The 24,253-nt window shown below is 39.1% G+C and overlaps 1 protein-coding gene and 1 long non-coding RNA gene across 5 annotated transcripts in view; one reads left to right on the top strand and one right to left on the bottom strand.

Moving 5' to 3' along the window:
- LOC115216711 (bifunctional coenzyme A synthase) overlaps positions 1 to 2,145 on the top strand; it is a 117,090-nt gene extending 114,945 nt beyond the window's left edge. For all 4 annotated transcript variants that reach the window (XM_036506753.1, XM_036506752.1, XM_029786244.2 and 1 more), the window contains exon 10: positions 2,043 to 2,145. In XM_036506753.1, coding sequence (XP_036362646.1) covers positions 2,043 to 2,093 — 51 coding nt within the window. In that variant the 3' untranslated portion in view covers positions 2,094 to 2,145. The remainder of the gene's footprint in view (positions 1 to 2,042) is intronic.
- Positions 1 to 20,396, bottom strand: part of LOC118765156 — a 72,830-nt gene extending 52,434 nt beyond the window's left edge. Inside the window, exon 1 of the long non-coding RNA XR_005001023.1 lies at positions 20,092 to 20,396. This is a non-coding gene — a long non-coding RNA (uncharacterized LOC118765156). The remainder of the gene's footprint in view (positions 1 to 20,091) is intronic.
- Positions 20,397 to 24,253: the final 3,857 nt, after the last annotated feature.

Raw genomic sequence — 24,253 nt, 5'->3', positions numbered from 1 at the left:
CATTGGGAGTGAATGACTCCTAGCCTTTGTTAGGGCATCCTTCTAGGAGAAGGTAACTCAGGAAACTGGGATAACTCTGGTTACCGATGATGTTGACTTGTTCTTCTTTTCGGATTGTGACTGCTGTTGCTTAGTGAGTGGGATTGACTCAGTGCACAGTCTTTCCTCATTTAAAAAAAAATCTTCTTGCACAGGCATTGCACGATAACAACATTGATTAAGCTTTGTGCAATGGCCATACTCGATAACGAGGAGTCAGCCACCATATATATATGTATGTAACTATATATATATGTATGTAAATATATATGTATGTAAATATATATATGTATGTATATATGTATATATATATATATATGTGTGTGTGTCTGTCTTTGTACCCCCTCCCTCCATTGCTTGACAAATGATGTTGCTGTATTTATGCACCCATAATTTAGCTTTTTGGCAAAACACACCGATAGAATACATACTAGGCTTACAAAGAATAAATGCTGGGGGTCAACTAAAGGTGTGCTCCAGCATGACCACAGTCATGTGACTGATACAAGCAAAACAGTAAAAAAGCTATGCTATTGTATTCCTGTGCAACGATGGCTATCTCTGCTAGTATATATGTGTGTGTGTGTGTATGTGTGTGTATAAATATATAGTAAGTATATTTATATATATGTTTGTATGTTTGTGTGTGTGTATGTAAATATACATATACATACACACATCTGAAGCGTTGTATCCAAAACGTTTGATCTAATCTACTTCCCATGGCAAGTTACCTGTACCCCTTTCACTTATATATATGTACTAGCAGTATCGCCCGGCGTTGCTCGGGTTTGTAAGGGAAATAACTATATAAGCATTTTTAGAGTATAATAGCCATCTCAATATGGCTAACCACAAAGTGGGGTGTTACTGTAGCTTTTTACGTTCTGAGATTTAATAATAAATTTTTAGAGAGTTACTTCCCTTATATATGCTAAAAATGCATTAAAATGGGAAAAATTGATGGTAAATTTTTTTTTAAATCGTAGACTCATCGTAGATGCGTGCTAATACCCAGAAGGGCTCGATATGAATCACGACTATAAGATACCCGGTTTTGGTTAAACTGCACCGCAAAATGTGGGAGTAGTTAGGAATCTAAATCATAGGAGACAGACAGCTCTCTTTTATATATAAAGATATGTGCATATATATGTATGTATAAACATATATATTTATATATAGGCATTACGAACCACATGGTTCCTGGTTCAGTCCCACTGCGTGCACCTTGAGCAAGTGTCTTCTACTATAGCCTCGGGTGGACCAAAGCCTTGTTAGTGGATTTGGTAGACGGAAACTGAAAGAAGCCCATTGTATATATGTATATATCATCATCATCATCATCATCATCGTTTAACGTCTGTTCTCCATGCTAGCATGGGTTGGACGGTTCGACCGGGGATCTGGGAAGCCAGAAGGCTGCACCAGGCTCTGGTCTTATCTGGCAATGTTTCTACAGCTGGATGCCCTTCCTAACGCCAACCACTCCGTGAGTGTAGTGGGTGCTTTTTACGTGCCAATATATGTGTGTGTATGTGTTTGTGTATATATGTTTGTGTCTCTGTTTATCCCCCCAACATCGCTTGACAACCGATGCTGATGTGTTTACGTCACCGTAACTTAGCGGTTCGGCAAAGGTGACCGATAGAATAAGTACTAAGCTTGCAAAGAATAAGTCCTGGGGTCGATTTCTTCGACTAAAAGCGGTGCTCCAGCATGGCCACAGTCAAATGACTGAAACTATTAAAAGAAAAAAGAGTATATGCATACATATGTATGTATATATACATGCATATATCACACACACATATATATCATCATCATACCTCTGTCTTCTATGTTGGCGTATATAAATACGTATGCACACACACCCAAAGTACCCTTAATGCATCAGACACCCACTAAACACCACACCTACAGCACACAACACAATGCAACACTTTTATGATATCTCAAGTGAAAATATTAATAACCTCTTTTCTATTCTCTCTTTACAACAGGTTGAGAAAGCTTGGAAACTGTTACAAGGCCGATTATTGCCGAAGGAGTGAGGCGGATGTTTGTTTATATTTTAAGGAATAAATTTAAAATCATGTATTACTGGTACTGTCTTTGGTTTTCTCATTGCTGTTGTTGTGTAGTCAGGTGGTCAAGGTTTTTGACTCCTGATTGTTAGGTTGTTTTCAATATCTGGTGGTGTCCTTGAGCAAGACTCTTTATTTCACATTGTTCCAGCCCACACGGCTGGCAAAGCTGAATTGTACCTGTAATTTAGAAGGGCCAGCCTTGTCACATTCTATGTGATGCTAAATCTCACTGAGAACTATATTAAGGCGTATGTGTGTCTGTGGAGTATTCAGCCACTTGCATGTTAATTTCACACGCCGGCATGTAAGGCGGATATTAAACGAGTATGTGTACACATATACATAAATAAATGAATGTATATATTTTCCCTTCTTCCCAGGCATTGTTTCTTCACCTGTCTTTGTCTTTTGTTTTCAATAAATTCGAACTATACACACAGACACACACACATACACACACATATATACAAACATACATATATACATACACACACACACACACACACACACATATATATATATACATACATACACACGCACATAAATATATATATATATACACACACATATATATAATATACATACACATACATGCATACATATAGTTATCCTCATACACATAAATATAAACATGCACTTATATAAATAGATCCACATATATATATATCATCATCATCATCATCATCATCATTTAGCGTCCGTTTTCATGCTAGCATGGGTTGGACGGTTTAACTGGGGTCTGTGAAGCGGGAGGCTTCATCAGGCCCAGTCAGATTTGGCAGTGTTTCTACGGCTGGATGCCCTTCCTAACGCCAACCACTCCGTGAGTGTAGTGGGTGCTTTTTACGTGCCACCTGCACAGGTGCCAGACAAAGCTGGCAAACGGCCACGAACGGATGGTGCTTTTACGTGCTACCGGCACGGGGGCCAGGCGAGGCTGGCAACGGACACGAACAGATGGTGCTTTTACGTGCTACCGGCACGGGGGCCAGGCGAGGCTGGCAACGGACACGAACGGATGGTGCTTTTACGTGCTACCGGCACGGGGGCCAAGCGAGGCTGGCAACGGACACGAACGGATGGTGCTTTTACGTGCTACCGGCATGGGGGCCAGGCGAAGCTGGCAACGGACACGAGCGGATGGTGCTTTTACGTGCCAACGGCACGGGGGCCAGGCGAGGCTGGCAACGGCCACGATCGGATGGTGCTTTTACGTGCCACCAGACGGGGGCCAGGCCAGGCTGGCAACGGCCACGATAGGATGGTGCTTTTTACGTGTCACTGGCACGGATGCATCGGGGCGGCAACTGGCAATGACCACACACACACACACACACACACACACATTATATATACATACATACACACGCACTATATGTATATATATATACACACACACATACATATAATATACATACACATACATGCATACATATAGTTATCCTCATACAAAATATATACATGCACTTATAAATAGATCCACATATATATATATCATCATCATCATCATCATCATCATTTAGCGTCCGTTTTCCATGCTAGCATGGGTTGGACGGTTTAACTGGGGCTGTGAAGCCGGGAGGCTTCATCAGGCCCAGTCAGATTTGGCAGTGTTTCTACGGCTGGATGCCCTTCCTAACGCAACCACTCCGTGAGTGTAGGTAGTGGTGCTTTTTACGTGCCACCTGCACAGTGCCAGACAAAGCTGGCAAACGGCCACGAACGGATGGTGCTTTTACGTGCTACGGCACGGGGTCCAGGCGAGGCTGGCAACGGACACGAACAGATGGTGCTTTTACGTGCTACCGGCACGGGGGCCAGGCGAGGCTGGCAACGGACACGAACGGATGGTGCTTTTACGTGCTACCGGCACGGGGGCCAAGCGAGGCTGGCAACGGACACGAACGGATGGTGCTTTTACGTGCTACCGGCACGGGGGCCAGGCGAAGCTGGCAACGGACACGAGCGGATGGTGCTTTTACGTGCCAACGGCACGGGGGCCAGGCGAGGCTGGCAACGGCCACGATCGGATGGTGCTTTTTACGTGCCACCAGCACGGGGGCCAGGCCAGGCTGGCAACGGCCACGATAGGATGGTGCTTTTTACGTGTCACTGGCACGGATGCAGTCGGGGCGGCACTGGCAATGACCACACACACACACACACACACACACACATATATATATACATACATACACACGCACATATATGTATATATATATACACACACACATACATATAATATACATACACATACATGCATACATATAGTTATCCTCATACACATAAATATATACATGCACTTATATAAATAGATCCACATATATATATATCATCATCATCATCATCATCATCATTTAGCGTCCGTTTTCCATGCTAGCATGGTTTGGACAGTTTAACTGGGTCTGTGAAGCCGGGAGGCTTCATCAGGCCCAGTCAGATTTGGCAGTGTTTCTACGGCTGGATGCCCTTCCTAACGCCAACCACTCCGTGAGTGTAGTGGGTGCTTTTTACGTGCCACCTGCACAGGTGCCAGACAAAGCTGGCAAACGGCCACGAACGGATGGTGCTTTTACGTGCTACCGGCACGGGGGCCATGCGAGGCTGGCAACGGACACGAACGGATGCTGCTTTTACGTGCTACCGGCACGGGGGCCAGGCGAGGCTGGCAACGGACACGAACGGATGCTGCTTTTACGTGCTACCGGCACGGGGGCCAGGCGAGGCTGGCAATGGACACGAACGGATGCTGCTTTTACGTGCTACCGGCACGGGGGCCAGGTGAAGCTGGCAACGGACATGAGCGGATGGTGCTTTTACGTGCCAACGGCACGGGGGCCAGGCGAGGCTGGCAACGGACAAACGATCAGATGGTTCGCTTAACCATAGCTGCAATTTCCACTGATGTTGATTTGGTTTGATTTTGACTGTTCTCACTGGTCTTGCCGGGTCTTCTCACGCACAGCATACTTCCATAGGTCTCGGTCTCTAGTCATTTCCTTGGTGAGACCTAAAGTTCGAAGGTCGTGCTTCACTACCTCGTCCCAGGTTTTCCTGGGTCTACCTCTTCCACAGGTTCCCTCAACTGCTAGAGTGCGGCACTTTTGCACACAACTATCTTCACCCATTCTCGTCACATGCCCATACCAGCGCAGACGTATATATATATATATATACATGTCTACATGCACATATACATATACAGACACACACACACATACACACATGTATATGTGTGCATATATGCGTGTGTGTGTGTATATATGTGTGTGTGTGTATATATATATATACAGCAGTATCGGCGTCAAGCAGTGTTTAGGCATAAGCAAACTCTAGGTTAGTCAAAATGTGTGATATATTTCAACTTTTAAAGGCAAATTCACTGCAATTACTGTGGGAGGAAAAAATTCACTCTTATGGTAAAAAGTGTAAAAACCCCATATCTGCTCAGTGCTACTTCCTATCGGATTCCCAAACGTATTTCTAGCTCTTTAGCCGTTGTCAATGGGAAATACCAAAGAGTGGTATATCTGGGCAGATTTTAAAACCGTAGCTTTAACTAAAACACAGTCAACAACATTGGAGTGCAACTCACTCAATTACATGGAAGCTTCTTTAACAACCGAGGACTTATATAAACGAGAGCAAATGTCGTAAGCTTTGCTTGGCAGAGAGATTAAGAATACTGAAAAACTCGCTTGGCCCGGAGGCAAAATGGTTTTTCCCATGAGAGTTCCGGACCCCAGTAATGAACTCATTTGCATACAGCCAATCAGAGCTTACCTTGACCTTGTTGTCAAGTTAACAAACACACTCTACCAAGTAAACTCAAGACGAAGAAAGGTGTTGTAAGTGACCGATTGCCAAGATATGCTTGATTTTAGAAGGAGACAAGTAATTAGATTTGCATCTATACCTATTATCAGATTTTGTTAGGGCCCCATATGGTAAAGATGTGGATGGGAAAAATGTGGGTAGAGGGCGATGTGCTAGCGATCCTTTCCCCTTACTGTTTTACATAGCAAACAACAACACAAATAATTACGCAGTGGCAGCCATAGTTGAAACAAGAACAAGGACAACAAACATTATTAAAAGAGAAGAGAAGCATGGTCATTCCTTACCCAAGTGACCTTATCTTATCGCCCATCACTTGTTATGCGCTCAAAAAATAGTTTGATTGTTGAGCTCTGATTGGCTGTATGCAAATCAGATCATAGCTGGGGTCCAGAACTCTCGTGGGAAAAAAATTTCTTGGCCTGGAGTCCCTTTTTTCTTAAAAGTTTGGAATTTCTCATTTGCTGAATAGAATCACGACAGCATCTTCAAATATTGTTACGGTTAGAACCGATGTAAGAAAGTTAATCCTGTCCCACCTGAAACATATCCTGCACGGCCATTCCAGATGTATATTTTTGCTTACATAACTAACTGACCATGACGTCTTCATCCCTCCAGTTGTAGAGAAGTTATGTGTCTGCAGCCATTTGAACCTGATGAGTCGCCTGTATGGCTAAGCACTTCATAGGTGCGAAATCAATAACCGGCCATAACAATCAATTTCCTAAAAACCATAGATATATAATACTAGCACTAAGACCCGGCAACGCCGGGTCATAGTGCTAGTGCATGCATATATAGCTGTGTGCGTGCACACATACACGCGAGTACTGTCCAAATCTCTGACCAATCACATACAGCTAGCTAGCATTCAATTGGCATATCAAGTTTCAGGCATTTTGATTGGGTTTTGGATAGAAAATTCACAAAAAAGTAATTTCTATTGATTTTTTAATGGCTTTGCAGGGTGATTGGGGAAATGTAAAGATGTGCACGACCACCCTTGGACGGTTTTGAATGACCATAGAAAGTGCGAGCTCTCTAACTGAAAAATTGTGGATTTGTATAAAGGATACACACGCAGACATTTTGCCATTTATATATATACTAGCAGAATTGCCCAGCGTTGCTCGGGGCTGAATTGCTTGAAAGTACTGTTAATGATTGCACTGAATTATGATGATTATTCAGGCAAATATTGATATAAGTTTACGGTGGGAGATAAGGACTTAACGATCAAACGTGTGCCATTGCATTGTTTTTGGGGAACCAAATTTTTGATGAGCATTATAGGGGCACCAACTTTAAGTTTGAGAAAGTGTGGTGGTAGTCTGGGGTGCTCAAAGGAATTGAGTACCTCTATTGGATAGTTGATGACGTCCTCTGGGTCAGGAGTTGTATCGATAGACTGATATACATAGACTTCCCCAGGAATGAGTTTTAGCATTTCATCATTAATATGGTGAACAGTTTTATTCCTCGGGGCCAGTATAGCCTTTTTGCCAATCCAATCCATATTCTGATAATTAGCTTGTAGATCTGGGAACACTGCATCTCTGAGATCAGAAGGTGTCTTAACAATGGTACAAATGGAATCGATGGCAATATTACCATTTTCATCCCCTGGTATTTTGCCTTCGCCAAGTGCAAGGAGGGTGTGAGGAAATGCTGCTGATGTGATATTACGTCGCATATGAGCACGCATATTGGTGTGAAGTTTGAGAGTTACTTCCCTTTATTTAAAGAAATATGCATTAAAATGGAAAAAAATGATGGTAAATTATTTGTAAAATCGTAGACTCATCGTAGACGCGCGCTAATACCCAGAAGGGCTCAATATGAATCACGACTATAAGATACCCGGTTTTGGTTAAACTGCATCGCAAAATGTGGGAGTAGTTAGGAATCTAAATCGGAGTAGACAGACACACAACCTTTCTTTTATATATAAATATTTTCGTCCTAAAAAACTTTGTATGGATTGAATGGTTACCTCTATGGAAATATATGCACGCACATTATACATACATGTGTGTATAGATGAATATATAAATACATTTAAATATCTATATACACTTTTGGGCGATCTTTGTGCTACTTAGAGATAACTTTAGATCTTAATTTCGTCCTAAAAAAATTTGTATGGAGTGAATGGTTACCTCTATGGAAATATATACACACACGTTATACATACATGTGTGCATAGATGAATATATAAATACATTTATATATCTATATACACTTTTGGGCGATCTTTGTGCTACTTAGAGATAACTTTAGATCTTAATTTCGTCCTAAAAAAATTTGTATGAATTGAAAAAGAAAATGAATTGAAATTTTTAAGAAAGGAATTTGTTTACATACATGTGTGAAATGGCAAATGTTTGTGCAGTTGTCCGAAATGGAACCAGGGTAAATGTGTGGAACTGATGTATTATAATGAATAGTCCTTCTCGTTGTGAATATTAATTTGATTAATATGAACTAAAAACCAGTGGTGTAGCATAAAAGACCATAGGTGATCTTCTAGCAAAAAGGATGACCAGTCTGACTGGCTCATCCCTGTCACACACTCACACACACGCACACACAGACACACACGCACCCTCACACACACACACACGCACACACACACACACGCACACACACACCACACACACACGTTAGCTTACAATTTTATTTATATATTTGCGTATCTGTGTTTAAATAGGAAGTGGGAGTAATATGGGGGTGAAATTGAAAGAAATTTTGTATGCCATGACCGAATGGAAGTACTTTGAAAAATCATAGGTAAACTCTAATTGAAGAAATTGTGTGAGGAGTAAATCGTTATGTATTTATTTGTTTCTGTTTGCTGTGTTTTTTTTTTGAGTAGTGGTTTAAGGTACACTTCTCTCGTTTTATATAAATACTTCCACTTTAATCGTTGCACACTTGCAAAGAGAAAGGAGGAGAAGTTAGGGTGATAGCATGAGTGAAGCATTTCGCTCCGTTTGTGTGTGTGTGTGGTGTGTGTGTGTGTGTGTGTGTGTGCTGTAGCCCACACTAAGAAAAGCACTTCACTTACACACCACAATGTGAGTTTTCTCGAAATTTTGCTTAATTGGGGGTGAAATTTGAAAAACTGTACCTGGCACGACCCGATGTATTCTACTCTTAAAAATGCTAGGTAAATTGTAATTGAAGAAATCCTATATTGTAGATTTCTATAAGAGACAAAGGGAGGCAGATAAAATCTGCCTTTTATAATAAGAGATATATAAGTTTAATTAAAGGTTCAACACCTGTTTAAGAGATAATAAAATTCAATGAATTTACTGGTTTATTAACTGTTATAAGTATTGAATGTTATATTTAATATTCAACTGTAAGGTAATTAGATAAACCGGGGTTTATATATATTTAACAAAATAGAGATAATTAGCTTAAGGTGACCCGCTCTATCCTCGGGTGAGGGTGTGGTTGTTACTTTCTGTTTCTTATCGCCACATTCTCCCTCTTTGTTTCTCTCTCCTTTCTCTCTCACTTTCCCACTCTCTTACTCTTCCCTTCTCTCGGACACTTCCTCGCTTTCTCTTACGCTCTATCTTTGTCTATCTATCTCTCTCCCATTTATAAAAAACAAAAGATCTTGAGCAAGTTGAGAAAGAAAATATTTTGAAAGATCAATCATAAATATCAGGCAGTGACGACGGAAAGCACACTTGTCTTTTGTACGTGGCACTATTTGAGCAATTAAAAATAAGGAAGAAAAAGGATTTTTTTGTTAAATTTAGTACTTATTTTGGGAATTTTTCGACGATTGACCATGCAAATGAAAGCTCTAAACACGGGCTACATGCAGCTGTAAATTTCTTTCAGAAAAAATGAAAACTGTAAACAACAAAAAAAATAGAAGGCAAAAAAACGTAAAAATGAGAAATTTCTTAAATTAAAATTATTAAAATTTTAAATTAAAATTATTAATTTATATTTATAATTTAAAAAAAATATATATAACTATCAAAAAAGTATTAAAAAGTTTAATATACATAAATACAGATATATACACTTTGTATATATACATTATATATACATATTTATATATAGAACACACACAAACACACACACACACACATATAAATTAACCCAATAAATATCTAATTCATAATATTTGTTCTCATGAAGATGTGGTTGTGGTTGTGGCGATGATAATTCTCTCTATGAATGCAGACAGACGTAGAGAGAGAGAGCGTGTGAAAGCGCTGTCGAAGGCGGGGAGGGGGAGATAAAGAACGCTGTTTGACGACGTTATAAAGAGAAAGTGAAGGGGAGTTAGACACTGTTAAACGACGTTATATATAGAAAGTGATGGGAAGGGAGGAAAGAGTGAGTGACGGAGGAAGACAGATACATAAAAGAATGAGAGTAGACTTGTCAAAGTGAGTCTTTGGCCCTAACAACGACACCTTTTAAGATGGGGATTTCTAACCTAGTTACTGGCATCCTCACCTCATTTTACATGTCCCTGTAAATTTTGGAGTCAATCCGACGGGATCTAGTGGCCTTTAACCCGTTCTCAATGCCAAAACCAGACAAACAAACAAACCTTTTGCATTTCAGATTTATAATATATATATATATATATATATATATATATATATGATATAATAGTGTGGATGTGTATCGTTTTAGATGTAAAGCTATATAAGTTTTATATACATGCAACCCCTGAATCAAAATCGGAGTATCACCTGGCCATTTACATGAGTAATGATGCATCTTTCCAGGTGCATATTACTAACTTGGCGATAAAGTGCAGATGACTGGCCGAATGGCTCCATAGAACTTTCAGAACGAGAGAAAAGGAAACCATGATTGTTCTCTGGTGGACATTTGACTCCAGCTGTTTAGATTAATGCTTTCAAATATGGTCACCACACAGTGTAAAATTAACTCCGGAACTCGAAGCAATCCAGGAAGCTACACAAAGAAGATCGTCTCAGTGAGACATGTCAGCTACAGGAAAAGTTAAAACCCTACTCCCAAGAACGAAAGTGGGAAGGATATGCAGTGATATATACATCTAGAAAATCTTAGAAGAACTTGTAGCAAACTTTGGCATTGAAAGTTACACAACTGGCAGAATGGGGTGTCCCTGCATTGTGCCAAATATCCCAACATTGCTATCAAGATACAGGATCAGACACTACAACAACTTGAGTTTCAAGTGCTCACAACTCTTCAATGTCCTCCCAAAATGTCTGAGAGACCTTCTTGGAGTGGATGTAGGTGTTTTCAAAACAAAATTGGATCTCTTCCTGTCAAGAGTTCCGGACGAACCAACCACGTGGAAATAAACGTAGATGAAGACAGCAACACCAGAAACTTCTGCATTCACCAAATGCCACATGTTAGAGGAGGTTTTGCAAGCTCTTCTTCTGAATTTATCGCAAGCATTTCGCCCCTTAGCCTTAGCAAAGTAGCGAGGGCTGAATTAGTCTTCGCTTGTGAAAGGGTTCCACTTATGGTCACTTGTCAACCACAGCTGCCTGGAACTGGTTTCAGCTGCCATTCCTACCTCTTTGGCGGCTTTCATCAGGTTGTCTAAGCTCTAGACCAATCTTCTGCAGGAAATAGTGCCCTAATCTAGCCAGAAATCCGTGGCAACCGACTTCAACAAGAAATGAGGCAATGCGCCATCCTTTGCCAAGGGCCTCATCGACCAACCCCTGATATTTGGCTTGCTCTTGTTCGTAGCAAATGTCAAACCTGTCCTTGTTAGAGTTATCAAGTGGGAAAATTTTCACAATATGTTAGTGAATTTGCATAATGTAATCTTTAAGCTTTGCCTTTTTAGGTTTGGTTTAAAACGAAACCAGGATCTGTAGATGAAAAGTTCATCCATTTTAATTCACTGCAGAGTAAATTTTGGCTTGCAACATTCTCATGAAAGTTGTTAATTTTAACATAAATTTCTAGTAAATCAAGGAAGTCGGCAGTTAGTAGACGTTTGTTAATAAAGGTCATTACTCTTGGTGCTGCCAGTTCAAACATGTCCTGTATTTCTTCATGAAATAGGAGTTCTTAAGAGCAAAATCTAAGGTGAGGGAAGGAAAACTTATATGCCGTATTTGACTTAAAAAAAAACAAATCTAAAAAAAAACCCCACACAAACAAGCAAAAAGACCCCCGAAAAACCCTACCCTTAGTCCTATATGTGAAGTTAGGCCTCCTGTAAAGTAATTTAGTCCTTGGCAATCGCTGTTACTTCTGTCAAGCCTTTCTCTATAATAATGGTTTCAAATTTTAGGGGAAGAAGGAAGTTGATATCATCGACCCCAGTACTTGGCAGGTACTTATTTCATCGACCCTTGAAAGGATGAAAGGCAAAGTCGACCTTGGCAGTATTTGAATTCAGAGTGTAAAGTCAGGTGAAATAAGCGCCAAGCATTTTTATTCGACGTGCTAACGATTCTGCCAGCAGACCGCCTGAATTGTTTGCGGCGTTATTTGAACTCAGAGCGTAGAGAATCGGAGAAGCTACGAAGGGTAATTTTATAAAACACTCTAACGATCCTGATAAACTGAAGGGTTTTTCGATGAAAAGACTTGCTGATTGACTGAATGACTAATCAAACAATTATTATCACGCCGGGCGAAATGCTTAGCGGCATTTCTCTCGACTTTACGTTTTGAGTTCAAATGCCGCTGGGGTCGAATTTGCCTTTCATTCTTTCAGGGTCGAAAAATAAGTACCAGTTGAGCACTGGGGTCAATGTAATCGACTTACCCCTAACCCGAAATTTCAGATCTTGCACCAACATTTGGAACCACTATTACTTGAATTCCACTTTTGTAATGGTTTGCAACATATTGAAAGATAGCTTTGAATATTGGTTTCAATTTTTGGCACAAGGCCAGCAAATTCGTGATAACAGGTAAGTCGATTATATCGATCCTGGTGCTCGATTGGTACTTATTTTATCGATCCCGAAAGGATGAAATGCAAAATCGACCTCTGCGGGATTTGAAATCAGAACGTAAAGACGATAAAAATGCCGCTAAGTTTTTTGTTCGGCGTGCTAACCATTCTGCCAGCTCGCCGCCTTAGATTATTTTTAAAAAATCCTTTCTACTATAGGCACAAGGCCTGAAATTTGGGGGAGGGGGATATTCAATTACATCGACCACCAGTGCTCAGCTGGTGTTTATTTTATCGATTCCCGAAAGGATGAAAGGCAAAATCGACCTCGGTGGAATTCGAACTCAGAAAGCAGATTATTTTAAATAGATTGTTTTAACGCACAAAAAAACTTTTTAACCAAATATACGCTGTCAAAACCGGGATGCAGCTAATACACTCGTGTTTTTATGCCTTCAAATACGGCAGACAGATCATCATAACTAAGCTATTGTGTTATTTCTCCATTTGGCTCAAATGTCTCAAACACGTCGGCTTGCCGGTAATTATTAAACAGTAGGTCAAATATTTAACAGTGGAGCCTTTGCTTCTATTTCAGTTCTCTCCCATGCCACTGGCTGATAAATATGCCTTAGACCAGTGGTTCTCAAACCGGGATCCGCGGTCTCCTAGGGGACCGCAAAGCGATTTTAGGCGGACTGCGAAGAGATGCTGAAGTTTCGTGAAAATGGTTGGCTTCAGGCACTTAAATTTAAAACTTTCAAGACTTAGTTTTTCGCATGCTATCATCCCTTTTTGTCGCTGACCCCCAAAACCACTTGCCACTCTTACATATTCATTTGCTAGTGATTGGCCGATGGAAAACATGCGGTCGATCGTGCACGTACCGTTGATATTCTATGCTCACATGATTCACCACTCCACTACTGGAATCCACACGTTTGCATGTCTCTTGCTGTCGTTATCCTCACCGATGCATATTTCAACATGACCTTGCCCTTTGCCAGATATCCATTCTCATCCCAGTTCATAGATATTACGGTACATGAATGTACGTCATTTTTTCCATGTTAGTTATCCTGCATTTTAGAGGGGACCGCGAATCATCGAAAAAAGTGTAAGAGCACTACATTAGACTTTCATATACGCAGTTAAACCATCATCATCCTCGTCGTCATCGTCGTCGTCATCCTCCTCCTCCTCCTCTTCCTCCTCCTCCCCCTCCTCTCCTCTTCATCATCATCGATTTAACGTCTACTTTTCTATGTTCGCATGGATCAGACAGGGAATTTTGTTGAGGCGGATTTTCTACGGCCGGATGCCCTTCCTGTCACCAATCACTATCTGTTTCCAAGCAAGGTAACATTTCTCTATGACCAGACATGCTTTTACAGAAGACTGGAAACAAAGGACACTGCTAGTATAACAGTGACATTCTTTTACAACGACCACAAAATGGCATGGAGAGAGAGTAATACGCGCTCACACACACATGGATTCTTAGACGTTGTATATATATATATATATACACACACAAACACCATCTAAGGATCCATTGCCATCTCTGAAGAGCACAGGGATACATAATCAGAGTGTTATATAACATTCCGTTGAACCCCTAGTTCGAAACCGATCACGATCGGCCGTAATGGATATGTAATACAGTGCACATCGATTAATATGCACAGACATACCACACACACACACGCACACATACAGAGAAATTTATGCGTGGATTTGGTAGACGTAACCTGTGAAAAACCAGCTGTGTGTGTGTGTGTTTGTGTATATGTGTCACGCCTTTTTTCTAGTAGCAATCCCAAACGACGTCGTAAATGTGCGACACTTCTCGGAAAGCAACGACAGTCTGTTCTGTTTTCTACGAAATGTAACTGCAGGATGTTAATTATGCTTGGTGGAAACGGATTTAACCCATTGCCTGCCATTAGCCCCATTTGAAAATCTACCAAAACAATCTCATTGCCGGTTGTTCGTTGTATTTAAAGTGAATTGCTTATGCATAATGCATTTGCAGAGGTGTGTTTAACAATATTTAGTGGTTAAAGTTTGCCATTATTAGCTCTGACTAATTCTAGAAGGCATTTTATGTCATGAATCGCAATTTTTGAACCACAAAAATACCAACTGTTTTGAAAACATTTTATTTTGCATTTCCCATCTATATCATTCATTGATATTTCATACACATTCGCATTTAATGCTATAGTTTCAAAAAAAAAAACAAAAAAAACCTAAAATGTTTGTTATTGCAATTAAATAGAAAAGGATAAATATACTTAATTTCAGCGATCCCTATTTGGGACTTTTCGTAAGATTTATAATTTCCAAAATAATTCACATATGAAGAAAATTTAAATACTATATATTATTTTAACTCCTAAGACATCTGTCATAGCCCAAAAATAGGAATAAAAAATTTGATAATTAATGGTAAATTAGTTCTGAAAATTGAAAGTAATCTAATTAGGTCGACATGATGGAAGTTCTTTTTATAGACAAACTTTAATTTCCCTTTCTATCTTTAGTCTTATCTCCTATTTGGTTCACTTATAAGACTACGGCCATGCTGGAGTACTGCGCTGAGGAATTTAAGTCGAATTAATCAGCCCTTGTATTTACGTTTTTTTTTAAAGTTTGGTACTTATTCTTTTAGTTTGATTTGCTGAACCGCTAATTTTCGGGGACGTAAACATACTAGTACAGGTTGTCAAGCGGTGGTGGTGGTGGTGGTGGTGGTGGGGGGGGGGGCAAACGTAGATACAAAGACATACAAACTCATGCACACGTACGCATGCACGCACTCTCTCACACACACACGCATGCCCATGCTCACGCATGCACGCACGCACACACACACACACACACACACACACACACACTGCCATAGCGGCATACAGCAGGGTCGAAGTTGTAACTACGCGAACTTCTTAACCATATGGCAATACCTACATATTCATGCATACATACATACATACACATACATACATACATACATACATACAATCATACATACATGCATACATACATGCATACATACATACATACATACATACATACGTACGTACATGCATGCATGTATACATACGTACGTACATGCATGCATGCATACATAAATACCAATCTTGAGAAATTAGGCATCTCCAAACCAGAAAGAAGAAAGGTAATTCGAAGACTAACGATCCAATCCATCACTGGAACTGTAAAAATCTGTAAAACTTTCCAGAAGTTTATCATTTAAGTATATGTTTCTTTATTACCCACAAGGGGCTAAACATAGAGGGGACAAACAAGGACAGACAAACGAATTAAGTCGATTACATCGACCCCAGTGCGTAGCTGGTACTTAATTTATCGACCCCGAAAGGATGAAAGGCAAAGTCGACCTCGGCGGAATTTGAACTCAGAACGTTACGGCAGACAAAATACGGCTACGCATTTCGCCCGGCATGCTAACGGTTCTGCCAGCTCGCCGCCTATCATTTAAGTATATACGAGCATGTCTAGATATGCAACTATATGCATGAGAATACATGCATAAAACATGCAAATCTGCACAAATACATACATACATACATACATACAGGCGCTGGAGTGTCTGTGTGGTAAGTAGCTTGCTTACCAACCACATAGTTCCGGGTTCAGTCCCACTGCTTGACACCTTGAGCAAGTGTCTTTTACTATAGCCGCGGGCCGACCAAAGCCTTATGAGTGGATTTGGTAGACGGAAACTGAAAGAATCCCGTCGTATATATATATATGTATGTGTGTGTGTGTGTGTGTATCTGTGTGTGTGTGTGTGTGTATGTTTGTGTGTCTGTGTTTGTCCCCTAACATTGCTTGACAACCGATGCTGTTGTGTTTACCTCCGCGTACCTTAGCGGTTCGGCAAAAAAAGACCGATAGAATAAGTACTAGGCTTACAAAGAATAAGCCCGGGGGTCGATTTGCTCGACTATAGGCGGTGCTCCAGCATGGCCGCAGTCAAATGACTGAAACAAGTAAAAGAGTAAAAGAGTACATGCAAACAAACGAAAATACCCTGTTGTTGATGTTGAAATTCCAATGAAGGAGCTTTGGATCTAGGTTAGAAACCGGTTCTTTCTCTATCAGCACTCCATTAGAGTGGTATAATGGGAGATTCGTATTCCACATCGGCATGTTGTGCTTCAGTAAGCTTGGAATCACAGGAGAAATTTTGAAGATATCCAGCGATTTCAAGATCTATGAATGCGGTATGCCGTCGAAGGCCTTTTTACAATCAATCCATGCAGAACTGAGATTTCTGTGTTTACTACTACTACTACTACTACTACTACTACTACTACTACTACTACTACTACTACTACTATATATAAGGCGGAAAACTGGCAGAAACGTTAGGACCCCGAGTGAAATGTTTAGCTGTACTTCGTCTGTCAAATTCCGCCAGGGTCGACTTTTCCTTTCATTCTTTTGGGGTCGATGAAATAAGTACCAGTTACGTACTGGCGTCGATGTAATCGACTAATCCCTTTCTCCCTAAAAGTTTGAAGGCCTTGTGCCGAGAGTAGAAATAATAATAATAATAATAATAATAATAATATTTGTCCCCACACCCACCATCGCTCGACAACCAATGCTGGTGTGTTTACGTCTCCGTAATCTAGCGGTTCGGCATAAGAGACCGATAGAATAAGTACTAAGTTTACAAAGAATAAGTCCTGTGGTCGATTTGTTCGTCTAAAAGGCGGTGCTCCAGCATAGCCGCAATCGAATGACTGAAACAAATAAACGGATTAAAGAATGAAGTGGTTATACTTCCACAACGCACAAAATATTTGAACAATTCCTAATAATATTTAATCATAAATCTATGAAAAGATTATTGTGAATGGTTATTGAATGGTTATTGAATGGTTATGAGGATCCATCCGAATGAGATAAGAACCAAATGGTTGAGTACCACTGATTTAACCTATTAACTTATCGATTGTTTAATTAATAGTAGAGTCAATCAATCGGCAAAGGTGGGCACCGTCAGCCGAAAACTTAACTTCGTTAATCGTTAATCCGTTAACCAAAAGCTTAATTTCGAGAACCGTCAATCAGTTAATTCTTTAAAAATGTAACGGAAGTTATCGATAACTTTTATTATAGAAAAAACAAATAAACAAAAAAAAGATCAATTTTTGCTCTAAAGCTACCTAAAAACACCTTTAAAAAGTACCAAAAACTATAAAATCCTTACATTATTTAAATTTGACAGATATTTGTCCTCATCTTGTTTGTTGTTAACACAATGTTTCGACTGATATACGCTTCAGCCTTCATCAGGTGTCTTGGGGAAATTTCGAACCTGGATTCTCATTCCTAAGGTATTTTTCGATGTTGTTGTTGTTGTTGCTGTTGTTGTTGCTGTTGTTGTTGTTGTTGTTGTTGTTGTTGTTGTTGTTGTTGTTGTTGTTGTTGTTGTTGTTGTTCTTCTTCTTCTTCTTGTTCTTCTTCTTCTTCTTCTTCTTCTTCTTCTTCTTCTTCTTCTTCTTCTTCTTCTTCTTCTTCTTCTTCTTCTTCTTCTTCTTCTTCTTCTTCTTCTTCTTCTTCTTCTTCTTCTTCAGGTCACTGCCTGGGATCAAACTCGGAATTTTGGGGTTAGTAACCAGCGCTCTTAACCACTACGTCATATGCCCGCTAACTTCAATATGATAAAATCGTTAACGAAAATGATAAGTTCGTTAATTAACGACAAACGGATTAACGGTTTGGTGCCCAGGTTTGTCTCAATCTTTCGTCACCATTCGTAACCTCATCAACGACAAACCCTCTCCACTCCAGTTCTGTTTCGAGCCTGTCTGCTATTAAATTAAGATCTCTTTATAACATGTACGATAGATCCCACACTATTTTGATTTGGCCCAAATTATGCGATAGTTCGAGGGCGTTGCTTTATTGTTATAATACAATTTGGGAAAAACGAGCGCTTCGAAAAGTCTCGCCCTCGACTTTCCTTTGTGTACTCTCTTGGCTGTATGGGTGTGTAAGTGCATGTGTGCATACACACAGATACATGCATAGACACACACATAAACACACAGATATGGGTGTGAACGTGTATGTATGTATGTAAATATATGATTAAAGACAATATGATATATATATATATATATATACGTATAAGCACACACACATATTCATGTATGTATATACATACACACTTGTACATGTATATATAAATATATATGTATGCATGTGTGTGTGTGTGTGTGTGTGTGTGTGTGTGTGTGTGTGTGTGTGGAGGCGCAATGGCCCAGTGGTTAGGGCAGCGGATTCGCGGCCGTAGGATCGCGGTTTCGACTATCAGACCAGGCGTTGTGAGTGTTTATTGAGCGAAAACACCTAAAGCTCCACGAGGCTCCGGCAGGGGTGGTGGCAATCCCTGCTGTACTCTTTCGCCACAACTTTCTCTCACTCTTTCTTCTGTTGGCTTGCTCGCTTATCCAGCGGGAAGGCGTCATTTGAAGGCTAAAACAATGCGAAGCGCATTGTGATCAGCGATGTGTAGCAACATCTGATAGCCTGGTCGGTCACGGTGATATATATTATATATATATATACTTATTTATATATATAATATATATATATGCATACATATATATACATAGATACAAATACGTAGATACATACATCTACATATACATAGATACATACATATACATACGTACATATATATATATATAATATATATATATATATATATATATATAATATACATACACATACATACACACACAAACACACACACATATATATACGTATATATGTATGTATATACTCATGTATATTTTTATGGAAGTCCACTGAATACGCCATAAATATTTATATACTAACCAGTTAATGATAGACAAAACACTAGTGGGAAAACACCATTAGTTCGTTCCCAGTGAATAATTGTTGTTATTCTCGTTTTTATAGATGTTATATATTCCTTGTTGATGCTGTTATTGTTGCCGTGGAAGTATAAAAGTCCTGCAAAAGGCAGCGGGAAAGAAAACAGACAATAAAAGAGTAGAGTTTTAAATGGGAAAGAAAGCAAAATCTAGCATGTTAGAAAACGTGCTGCAAATATATATATATATAGATTTCTCATCACAAAGCGACGGTGGAACATACGGGAAGTACACGTGAAATTGTTTGAGATAAGAAGAAATAAACACAACATACCTTGGTATCTCCTAACTTGAACAGAGATGTAGGACGGTTTTCTTTTCATTCAGTTAGGTTTTTTTGATGATGGTCGGTCAGAACTAACATTGTTAATAACAAAGGGGACAAAAGGCATTCGGTGTGTGGTTAAAAAGCTTGTTTTTTTTTTTTTAATCAGTTTCGAGGTCAGTCCCACTTCGCGATATCTTGGACAAGTGTTCTGAATTATAGCCCCGGGTCGACCAGTTTCCGTCTACCAAATTCACTCCCATCGACCCTTGGGAGAGAATTTGGTAGATGGTAACTGTATGGAAAGCCGACGTGTATGTATGTGTATGAATGTGTGTGTGTGCTAGTGTGTCTGTCTGTGTTGGAGATTGTCTCTTCCCGCAACTTGACAACCGGTGTTGTTTTTTTTACGTCCCATTACTTAATGGTTCGGCACAGGAGACAGATAAAACAATTATCGGACTTAAAAATTAAATACCGGGTCGATATATTCGACTAAACACTTAAAGGTGGTGTTCCAGCATGGCCACAGTTCTTTGACTAAATCAAGGAAAAAAAGATAGAAGGAACAGTATGGAGAAGAGATAGAAATATATATATATATATATATATATATGTGTGTGTGTGTGTGTGTGTATGTGTGTATACGTATATATGTATGTATATAAATATATAGGGAGAATTTACGAAAAAACCAAAATACGAAGACAGGTGGTGTACAAAACAAACAGATGTATTAGTATAATGCTCAGGAATAGAAATAGTCTTTTACGTTTCGAGCCTACGCTCTTCTACAGAAAGGAACACAGAAAAAAACATGGAGAAAAACAAGGAGAGAAAAAAATGTGTGTAGTGGCTAACGATCAGTCATGGCGATTCATATATACTATATACATACACACACACACACACACACACACACCACACACTAAATATCTATGTATAATCTATATGTATATTATATGTATGTATATATATGTATATATGTATGTATATATATGTGTATATATATATGTATATATATATATATATATATATATATATATATTATATATATATATTATAATATTATAGAAATCTACAATATAGGATTTCTTCAATTACATTTACCTAGCATTTTTAAGAGTAGAATGCATCGGGTCGTGCCAGGTCCACTTTTTAAAATTGCAACCCCAATTAAACAAAATTCAGAGAAAACTCACATTGTGGTGTATGAGTCAAATGCTTCTCTTAGTGTGGCCTACACCACACGCACACGCACACACACAGTGTGCAACGAATAAAGTGAAAGTAATTCACTTCTTGTAGTGAGTGACTCTTTCACTCTGCCACTTCCTCTTTACACACATAGACACGCAAATATATAAATAAAATTGTAAGCTAACGTGTGTGTGTGCGTGTGTGTGTGTGTGTGAGGGTGCGTGTGTGTGTGTGTGTGCGTGTGCGTGAGTGTGTGACAGGAAAGTTTTTTAGGACGAATATAAGACCTATATCCAAGTAGCAGAAAGATCGCCCAAAAGTGTATATAGATATTTAAATGTATTTATATATTCATCTATACACAGATGTATGTATAATGTGTGTGTATATATTTCCATACACGTAACCATTCACTCCGCACAAAGTTTTTTTAGGACGAAAATAAGATCTAAAGTTATCTCTAAGTAGCACAAAGATCGCCCAAAAGTGTATATAGATATATAAATGTATTTATATATTCATCTATGCACACATGTATGTATAACGTGTGTGTATATATTTCCATAGAGGTAACCATTCACTCCATACAAAGTTTTTTAGGACGAAAATAAGACCTAAAGTTATCTCTAAGAAACAGAAAGATCGCCCAAAAGTGTATATAGATATTTAAATGTATTTATATATTCATCTATACACACATGTATGTATAATGTGCGTGTATATATTTCCATAGAGGTAACCATTCAATCCATACTGGGTATTAGCGCGCGTCTACGATGAGTCTATGATTTTACAAATAATTTACCATCATTTTTTTCAATTTTAATGCATATTTTTTTTAACAAAGGGAAGTAACTCTCAAACTTCACACCAATATGCGTGCTCATATGCGACGTAATATCACATCAGCAGCATTTCCTCACACCCTCCTTGCACTTAGCGAAGGCAAAATACCAGGGGATGAAAATGGTAATATTGCCATCGATTCCATTTGTACATTGTTAAGACGCCTTCTGATCTCAGAGATGCAGTGTTCTCAGATCTACAAGCTAATTATCAGAATATGGATTGGATTGGCAAAAAGGCTATACTGGCCCCGAGGAATAAAACTGTTCACCATATTAATGATGAAATGCTAAAACTCATTCGTGGGGAAGTCTATGTATATCAGTCTATCGATACAACTCCTGACCCAGAGGACGTCATCAACTATCCAATAGAGGTACTCAATTCCTTTGAGCACCCGGACTACCACCACACTTTCTCAAACTTAAGTTGGTGCCCCTATAATGCTCATCAGAAATTTGGTTCCCCCCAAAACAATGCAATGGCACACGTTTGATCGTTAAGTCCTTATCTCCCACCGTAAGCTTATATCAATATTTGCCTGAATAATCATCATAATTCAGTGCAATCATTAACAGTACTTTCAAGCAATTCAGCCATGAGCAACGCCAGGCAATTCTGCTAGTATATAATATATATAAAATAAAGGAGAAAAAAGGACAAGAAAAAGCACCAATGCGTGGTCGTGGTAAATGCAAAGTATTAATACGACGCTTAGGGAAGAAAAGAAAGGCTGTTTTACGTTTCGAGTAAAGCTCTTCTTCAGAAACAGGAGACAGAGGGAAGTCCAAGAGAACAGGAAGGTACATGCATACTTATATACATACACACACATGTATGTGTGCATGTGTGTGTTTGTGTTTGTGTTTGTGTGTGTGGTGTGTGTGTGTGTGTGTGTGTGTGTGGCGTGTGTGTGTGTGTGTGTGTGTGTGTGTGTGTGTGTGTGTGTGTATTAAGTCGCACCAAACAGCGTTGAAGAAAACATAATTGCTCGCAATCATGTTTAACATGTTGAAGTACATTCGAACATGATACAACATTTCGCTGTGGAAATAGTCACAACGAAAAAAAAAAAAAATCTCCACTTAGGGATTATGTATGAAAACACATTGGGCTGTAAATGCCGTCACTGGATCGTAGGGCGCATGCGTTTCTGCGTTCTTTCCTTTCGTCAAGTATAAACAACATAACTGCCCTACATAATGAAAACCAACAAAACATTTCTTTCTTTTCCATCTTAAAATGTGACAGGACTTCCTCCCACCAATTAATTCGTTTGGGGAACACATAGGAAGTGAGTTAATATACTTTAATTACAAATCCAAAGAATTTTTAAGTCAAGCATCCAAATGCTTGCAAATAGATGTAAAGAATCGATAGCAGATGATGGAAATTGTATGTGATTAAATCTCAGTTGTAGTTTTAAATAAATATAAAAAATCGGACAAAACGTTTTATGCAACCTGATAGAAAAAGATTAGAACTATTTACTGATTAATACATGCAGTGTGTGTGTGTGTTTTGTGTGTGTTTATGTGTCTATAACACATAGGTGCATACACATGTCAATGTAAGTAAATATTCATGTATTTATGTGTGTGTGTATATATATGTATATATATAAATATATATACATGTATGTATGTATAAACAACACAAGAGCAAACAAGCTTTTTTTATACGTCTGCTACCTGTCTGTAAAATAACAAGTAATTGAAGAAATATATATATATATATATATATATTATATATATACACATATATACTGCAACAAAAGCCAATGCAGTTAAGAAAGAAAGACCCTTGCAAAACAAATATTTGTGGGTAAATATAAGTGAATGCGTATTTTTACTTCTAAAAAAAGAGACACGACCTGTTAAGATACTGAATTCTAAACGATATTTATAGAAATATTTAAACTGATGCACCAAAATAGAGGAATGTCAAGGTGTACATATATATTCACGTGTACAGAGACGTGAAGAAATAACCCTTGAATAGCTTGGCTGTGTGGTAAGAAGCTTGCTTCCCAACCACCTGGTTTCGAGTTAAGTCCTACTGTGTAGCACCTTGGGCAAGTATCTTCTGCTATAGCTTCGAGTCGACCAATGCCTTGTGAGTGGAT

The sequence above is a fragment of the Octopus sinensis genome, linkage group LG10 (assembly GCF_006345805.1).
Source record: "Octopus sinensis linkage group LG10, ASM634580v1, whole genome shotgun sequence".
Lineage (NCBI taxonomy): Eukaryota > Metazoa > Mollusca > Cephalopoda > Octopoda > Octopodidae > Octopus > Octopus sinensis.
This window is presented reverse-complemented; position numbering and strand designations above follow the sequence as displayed.